At 61.1% G+C, this 7,397-nt stretch overlaps 1 protein-coding gene across 2 annotated transcripts in view; it reads right to left on the bottom strand.

The window, feature by feature from the left end:
- ITGA3 (integrin subunit alpha 3) overlaps nucleotides 1-7,397 on the bottom strand; it is a 29,831-nt gene that overhangs the window by 6,229 nt on the left and 16,205 nt on the right. Inside the window, exons 8-23 of one of the 2 annotated variants that reach the window (XM_051825563.3) lie at nucleotides 7,173-7,261; nucleotides 6,899-7,035; nucleotides 6,649-6,735; nucleotides 5,678-5,745; nucleotides 5,469-5,605; nucleotides 4,907-5,056; nucleotides 4,711-4,808; nucleotides 4,269-4,416; nucleotides 3,936-4,004; nucleotides 3,525-3,604; nucleotides 3,365-3,442; nucleotides 2,749-2,851; nucleotides 2,413-2,595; nucleotides 2,112-2,234; nucleotides 1,309-1,422; nucleotides 304-402 (exon numbers count right to left, since the gene is read on the bottom strand). In XM_051825563.3, the coding sequence (XP_051681523.3) occupies nucleotides 304-402; nucleotides 1,309-1,422; nucleotides 2,112-2,234; nucleotides 2,413-2,595; nucleotides 2,749-2,851; nucleotides 3,365-3,442; nucleotides 3,525-3,604; nucleotides 3,936-4,004; nucleotides 4,269-4,416; nucleotides 4,711-4,808; nucleotides 4,907-5,056; nucleotides 5,469-5,605; nucleotides 5,678-5,745; nucleotides 6,649-6,735; nucleotides 6,899-7,035; nucleotides 7,173-7,261 (1,763 nt within the window). Of the gene's footprint in view, nucleotides 1-303; nucleotides 403-1,308; nucleotides 1,423-2,111; nucleotides 2,235-2,412; nucleotides 2,596-2,748; nucleotides 2,852-3,364; nucleotides 3,443-3,524; nucleotides 3,605-3,935; nucleotides 4,005-4,268; nucleotides 4,417-4,710; nucleotides 4,809-4,906; nucleotides 5,057-5,468; nucleotides 5,606-5,677; nucleotides 5,746-6,648; nucleotides 6,736-6,898; nucleotides 7,036-7,129; nucleotides 7,262-7,397 lie in introns of both variants that reach the window. The other variant, XM_089318150.1, reaches the window with a different exon arrangement.

The following is a 7,397-nucleotide window of genomic DNA, read 5'->3' as shown; positions in this document are numbered from 1 at the left end:
AAGTTGGCCCAAGTTCTTGGGCCTCTGCCACCTGTGTGGGAGATCTGGATAAATCTCCTGGCTCCCAGCTCTGGCCTGACCCAGCACTGGCCATTGCGGCTACCTGGGAAGAGTGAACCAGTGGATGGAAGATTCCTTTCTCTGTCTCCCCCTCTCTCTTTGTAACTCTGACTTTCAAGTCAATCAATCAATCAAACAAAAACCTATAAAACAAAAACAGAATTGAGAACCACACAGCCAATGTGTATCCATAGGCTTCTAAAAGGAGCCCAAAGCCTGTTACCCGTCAGCACGCTCACTCACCCACGTGGTCTTGTTCTCCATGCTGATGGTGGCAACGCTGGTTCGCAGGAACAGGGTGGCCCAGCCATCCACCCTGACCCGGTCAAAGTCTCTGTAATCCTAGAGGGGGAAGAGGCAGGTCCAAAGAAGCAGCTGGAGCCCCTCTGAGCCTCCCTGCTGACCTCACTCACCCCTACTGCTGGGGCCCTCATACTGGGCAGCACCCTTAAACAGCACAAGTGTGCATTGTCCATTCATTTCTGTGTCAGGTCCTGTGTGTGCTGAGGGCCAGCAGAGACCATGAAGGTCAGAGTCTAGGTCAGGCCTGTGGGCAGAATCTGGTCTAGCTCCTGCTTTGGGAAGCAAAGTAGTTTGGGCACACAGCCAGATCCACTGGTTGGTTACGCGGCTTGGGTACTACGGGGCAGAAGTGGTGACAACAGAAACCATATGCCCACGAAGCTAAACAGATCGTTCACAGACAAGACATTTGGTCTAGGTGGCACGGGGAGGGCTGGCCGAGTCATTGGCAGGACCATGTGACAAGTGGCATATCTTGGAAGTGGCACTTATGAGAGCATTGTGTGCATGTCCAAGGCAGGGGGTCATTTTCAGCTGGCAATGTCATAAAAGGTCTCACAGGTGGTAAATGAGCTGTTGGAGACCCCGAGTGCTGATAACAGGTCCATACAGAGACAGCACAGAGGAAACTGGCATTCCAGGGGCAGCAGTGGCATGGGCAAAGGCCCTGAGACCGAGAGTAATAGACGCGAGGCGGAAAAATGGACACGTGGGAGAAAGTTACCTTGGCTGGAGATAAGCATCACGTATGTGTCCTCAGGCAGATGCGCAAACCTAACACTGACACAGCGACAGTCCCAGCCACGCAGCTGTGGAATCGATGCTGCGCCACACATGCACGCACGCACGGTGCCTTGCTGTGACCCTGGCCTCACTCCCACCCTTCCCTGTTGGCCTCCCCATCTGGCCAGGTAGCAGTGGGGACACCCAGCCCGGGGCACTAACCTCAATGAACGTGCTGTTCCACACCCGTGCTTTCACGGTCACGTTGGTGACAGTGGGGGCATCAGGAATGGGGCACTCCAGCCACACACAGCGGGCACGGCCATTGGCACAGGTCTGAGGTGAGCAGGTGGGCAACACAAGACATGACACAGTGTGGGTCTCAGGCGCCTGTGCTTCTCTCCTCACCTTCCACCCCTCCTGGGCTCATCCCACCCCTGGGTGACCGGAAGGGGTCTCATGTCATCCTGTCACTGTGCACGCTCCCCTGACCTGCCATCCCCGCCACTTACATGTTTATACAGTCTTCAGGCCAAGCTCATATCAGGCCAGGAACACGGAGAGCATGAAATCTGGTCCCCGCGGCCCTGGCACCCCTTCCCTAGCCCCCACCACCACCCTGAGCCTCTGCTCATGCCAGCTCCCTCCCTTCCACCCTGCCAGGCTTCCGCCAGCCCACCCAAGCCTGTTCCTCCTCCCTTCCCAGCCCACACATCCTCCTGCCCCTCTCCACTCTCCCGCCCTAAAGTTCAAGGCTTTGAGCACCCATCCGCCTCCAGGGTCCCTGGGAGAGAGCCAGGGTCTTCTCCTTTGGGAGGAGACTGTACTGGACCCTCCCCCACATCAGAGTGGGGCACCCTCTAAGGACTGCAGCTACATCTACCCTCCATCTGGAGGCTCCTGAGGGCTGGGGCCGTGGCGCCTCATCAGATCGGGCTCTCCTCAAGAGGGGTCCCACTCTGCTTTGCTTTGCATGTCCCTCACTACCCCTGCACCCTGGGACAGGGTGGGTGCAATCCTCTCACCAGCAGAGTCTCTGACTTGGCTTTTTTGGCAGCAGCCAGAGTGATGGGCGGGGGTCCCTGATCTCCCCCCGGGTCCAGCTGTCGCCGTCTGCGCTGCGGAGAGGGTGGTCTGTCCCCAGGGTCCTGAAGGGGCAAGAGGAGATTTGCTGGGAAGGCAGAGGGAAGTTTGGGAGCAGGGGAGAAGACAGAGGGGACCGGCAGCCTCCCAGGGCAGGTTATGAGGGGACGGAGGGGAAACACTGGCCTTCGTCCTGCAGCCTGCGAATGAGCTGCAAATGGAAGACCCTGATGGTGAACTTACGGAAAGAGTGAGGTTGAGTGGGTTTATGAGGTCTCCAGGTGGCTGGCAGGGCCAAGACCCATTGCCATGGATGGTGATCTCAGTGGGGTACAGCAGCCATTTGCCATTGGTGACTTCATAGGGCCACTCCAGACCCAGGATGAGGGTCCCCAGGGACGCCAGCCCCTCTCCCATTGGGCCCACCTGTTGGGACGAGAGGTGTCACGGTCACTATCTCCTGGGAAGCCACTTCCATCTCCCCAAGCCCCCAACCTTCCCAGCCTCAGGCTCCAGGCTCAGAACAGACCCCTCTCCCATCCAGGAGCCCCCAGGCCAGGACTCCACAGGCCCCCGTACCTGGAATTCATACTTGAGGGGACTTCCCACATCTTCCGCAGTTTTCATGCCAGCCTCCCCCATCACTGTCCCCCCAAAGAAGCTTTGTAGCCGGTGATTCATCCTGAGGGTAGGAAAGATGCTACAGTCGCTGGGCACAGGAGGCTGGGCACTGGCAGATGGGGTGGGTGCCGAGCCTGGTTCACTGCCACCCCTCTGACATCAGGTACACCTGAATACAAACCCTAGCCACGCCTCTACCAGCCGTGTGGCCCCAAGCAAGTAACTGAGCTTTTCCGAGTCAGGGTTTCCCTGGAGTTAACAGCAGCTAACGCATCACAGGGCAGACGTGAGAAGACAGTGAGGTGATGGACACAGGTGCTTAGCAGTGAGCTCTCAGGAAATGGGAGAGGCCAACACCTTAGGCCCAGGGTGGTGGGTGCCTCCGCTCCCCCTGCTTTACAGCGGTGTCACAGCAATCACCCTGGTGACCCTGGGGGGCATGACCTGGAGGAGTGGGAGCCTGAGGATACCTGGCCAGGAGGAGGGTCAGAGGAGCTGAGGGGACACCCTAGGGACAAGGAGACCCCAGCTCGGGCCCGCAGTCTGGGTCTGCAGTGGAGGGAGCAGTACCCACATGCTGAGCGAGGCCTGGAGTGTGTAGTCTACCAGCAGACTGAGGGTCGCGGGCCGCAGGTTGTCCTGGTGACTCGACCTGGGGAGGGGACATGGGAGGTCGGAAGGAGACCCAGGACCCCGCGCCCCCGAGCCCGGCCTGGCTCCTTGAGGCCACTCACGTGGAGAGCTGCAGCTGCACCTGGAGGTCCCGTGTGTGCAGGGTCACCCCGATGACTTCGAAGGCGATGAGCAGCTCCATCTGTCACAGGGTCAAATGTAAGATGGCATCTGGGCCTCAGGAGTCGTGAGAAGTACATCACACAAAAGCTGGCACGATAGGGTAGGTGCTTCCTCCCCTCTGCCTGTTGTAGCTGTGTGCATGTACCCCCCCCCCCCACGGCCGCCGCCACGGCCCCATTATTTTCTCAGACTCTGGGCCTTTTCCTGCCCCCACCCTAGGGCTCTGGCTCTGGCTCTGGCTCTTTGCTTCAAGGAAGCCTGCAAAGCAGGTATGCACAAACAAGGACACGAGCTGGTGGAAGGAGCAGCCTGGGAGCCACCTAGACTGGGAGGGCGTGGCCGGGGCTCACCCTCTGGTTCCGCTTGAAGGGGTTCCCCAGCTCGCACAAGATGGTCTCATTAGCCTGGCAGGTCCCCGCCTGAGGAAAGAAGAGGAGTGGGTTCAGGGTGGGGTCCGGCAGGCCCTGTCCTCGGTCCCCTCTGGGTGCAGGGTCAAAAGCCCTAGACAGGGCAGAGAAGTAGAACCGAGGTCGCCAGGCAGCAGAGAAGCTGCAGGCGAGCAACGAGGCCCAGCCCAGAGCAGGGCGGCACGCGGCAAAGGATGACCTGCAGATGGCGTGCGTAGTGGGGTGCAAATGCGGAGCACCGCGGCGTGGGCGGTGAGCCGGCCAGCGGGCACTCACCGGGCGCACTGAAGACAGCAGCAGGGCGGGCGGCACCTCCAGCGTGAGCAGCGCCTCGTGGGCGTCCTCTCCGGCCCGCTCCCGGCTCGGGGCATTGGTCACGTTGATGCTCAGGAGCAGTCTGCGGACGTCCCTGCTGTACTGGAGCCTGAGGGGAGGAGCCCCGGCCTCAGCCGAAAGCCCCGCCTCCGCCCTGCCCCGGAGCGCTAGCCCTCGCCCCTCGGGTGTACTGGGGAGGAAAACCCCCTGGGACGGACAGCCAGGCCCTACCTTTAGGAGAAAGCCACCTTTCTGGTCATCCTATCGGTCAAAAAACGCCCCTCTATTTCAAGTTGGCCTCTCTATGAGGTTCCTCCCTTAGCCGGCGAGGCCCCGCCCCCAAATCCTGCCAGCCAATGAAGCCCCGCCATCCCTTGACTAATCAGCGCGGCCCGGAGCCCACCTGCTCATCGGCATCCCCTGCTCGGAAACGAAGGCCGCCCGCATCTGCAAGTTGCTGTCGCACTTGTTATCCGGCCCGCACTCCTTCTGGAACTGGACCTGGGGGTGGCCGGGGGCGTGAGCGGGAGCACCCCCCCCACACACACCCACACCCACACACACGCAGCGGCCCCCGCCCGGGCCCGGACCCCGCTCACCTCCGTGTGGTTCTCCAGAGTCTGCGCCTGGTTGAGGACCGGGTAGGCGTCCAGGGACCGCAGCCCCAGGCGTGGGCGCTCCGGCATCCGCAGGGGTAACGAGTAGTTCATGGAGATAACGATGGGGCGGAGTTTGTCGCGGACGTTGTCCTGGGGAGGGAGGGCGAGCTAAGCCCCAGTGGAATCCTCACACCAGCCCGAGCCCCAGGGAGGCGCCGGGGACCCCTACATCCTGACAGCCCCCCAGTTCGGCCGGAGGCCTGTCTGGACTGATCGTCAAGTTGAGACTACACCGTCTTGACGCCACTCCGCAGTGAGGAGACGGGACTCTTCCCCAGCGGTCCCTCTAAGGGGGGCTGGGCTCTTCCGGTCCGCCCTGATGTCCCAGAGAGGGACGGAGCTTGCCCCTTCTCCCAGAGCTGAGCTAAGAGGTCCCTCAGCTATGCTCAGAGGCGCTAAGACCTTTGTTGTCCTGCTCACCCCCAGGCTCGGTACCTCCCCTCTATCTCGAGCTGGGTGCTGTGCCCCTACAGACTGCCTTCTCCCAGGCTGCTCCTCTCACCATCAGGAGCAGCTCCAGCGTCTGGCAGCGCGTGTCGGGCATGGAGAAGGAGCCGTGGAGGACAGCTGACTGGCTGCGCGCAAAGCGAAGCCGTGGCGGGCGGCGGTCCCGGTCGGCCTCCAGCGTGTAGGCCAGGGCTGCAGGCAGACAGGGCGGTCAGCCGGCGGCCAGCGGGAGGCGCGACCCCGCGCCCGCGCCCCTGCACTCACTGATGTTCCGCCTGTAGTCGGGGTTCCCAGCACTCTGGTTGTAAGCAAAGCACAGCTCCACCTGCACACTGGGGGTGGGGAGGGGGCGGTTACAGGAGGGCCCAGTAGCCCCAGGACACAGATACCCAGTCCTGGCTCTCCGCCCTGTACTGAACAAAGGGAAACCAGTGCCCTTCTGGGGACAGGCAAGGACAAAACTGAGGAGTCCACAAAGCTGATTTGCAGTGTCCCTGGCCCCATCCATGCCATTTCCACTACGGCCATGAGAAACAGGTTAGAGGCCACCAAAGGGGAAACCGAGGCTCGGGGGGGACAGAGAGACCCGTCTGGAGTTGTCAGGAGGTTGGTAGCCTCAACCAGTCTTGAACCCAGGTCTCCTACTATGCCCCACCCCCTGCTTCTCTGCCCTGCCCCCCTTTGCCTTCCACCCCATGTCCTCATTTACACAAAGACCGGGGGTCACGGCCATCAGTGTCCTCACTTTCTGAGCAACTCATGTTCTTTGAGCACGTAGGGTGTACAGGGCGCTGTGCTAAGGACTTTTGGTAGATAATCTCTTTTAATTATTACTACAGCCCTGTGAATTAGTTATGAACTCTGTTTTACAGGCAAGAAATCCGAGACCCAGAGAGATCGATAATTTGCACAAGGTGACTCTCCCTCCTTCCCCACATCCGTCCACCTAAGTGCACCCCTCTTCTCTCTTCCTCTGGGACCTCACTCCCCAGAGCCCAGCCCTGTCCCTGCAACCGCTGAGCTGGGATTTGAACCAGGCAGTCCCTCTCCAACCACTGTGCACCATTCCCCACGAGGAAGTTTGCTTTGTGGGGAGGGCTAGCCTCGCTGACCTCAGAATCACACCTCCAAAGGTAGGTTGTCAGGAGTTGCCAGGGAGGGATTGGAAACTGGGCCCCTTCCTGCGCTGCCACACGCGAGGGGGGTGGTGGGCACAGCGGGCCTGAGATGCTCACCAGGAGGTGGCTGTGCAGAGCGCCGGGTCCAACACCGCTGGCCTGGCTACCAAGGTCCGGTGGAGGATGTTGATGACAGGCCGGGCCCTGCGCAGACATCAGGACCAGAGATCAGTGCTTCCCGCTTGCCCCAGGCCAAGGCCAAGATGCAGGCTTCCAAGAGCCTGGTGCTGACAATGGACAGGTGCAGACCTCCACACACACGGGGACAAAGGAGAGCAAGGAGCCCGCCCACTGTCCCCTGGCTCACCGCAGCAGCACGATGCGGTCCGACAGGCTCCCCACTAGCAGGTCTGGGTAGAAGTTCTCGTCCACGTCCATCTGCCCGCTCAGGGAGTAGCCAAAGGTGGACAAGCCGGGCAGTCCCAGGTTCTCTCCATGGATTACCTGGGAGCAGGGGGAAGTGGTGGGGAGAGGTTCTAGGGAGTAAGGCTCAGGGCAGCAAGGAAGGGGTGAGTGAGGGAAAGGGGGGAAGGCCCACCTCAGCCGGCGGGGGCAGCAGGTGCATCCCCGTCCATCCATACCTGCTGGGGCTGTTGGAGGAGCCCCCCGGAGCTGCTGTGGTAGATGTACACTTTGCCCAAGCCCTCGAATGGGGCTCCCACAGCAATGTCTGGGAAAGAGGGGAGGAGGGGGTCACCCAGGCCCTCCAGGCCCCGCAGCTGCCTGCCTGTCCTTCAGGCCACAGAGCCTGGCATGGTGCTAACCTCACCCTGCCAGGCAGTGCTCTGAACAGCCCAGCACTTAAA

This window comes from Oryctolagus cuniculus, chromosome 17 (assembly GCF_051225735.1).
Source record: "Oryctolagus cuniculus isolate XC-2025 breed Fujian yellow rabbit chromosome 17, ASM5122573v1, whole genome shotgun sequence".
NCBI lineage: Eukaryota > Metazoa > Chordata > Mammalia > Lagomorpha > Leporidae > Oryctolagus > Oryctolagus cuniculus.
The sequence above is the reverse complement of the archived record's forward strand: the minus strand, read 5'-3'. Positions and strand labels throughout refer to the sequence as shown.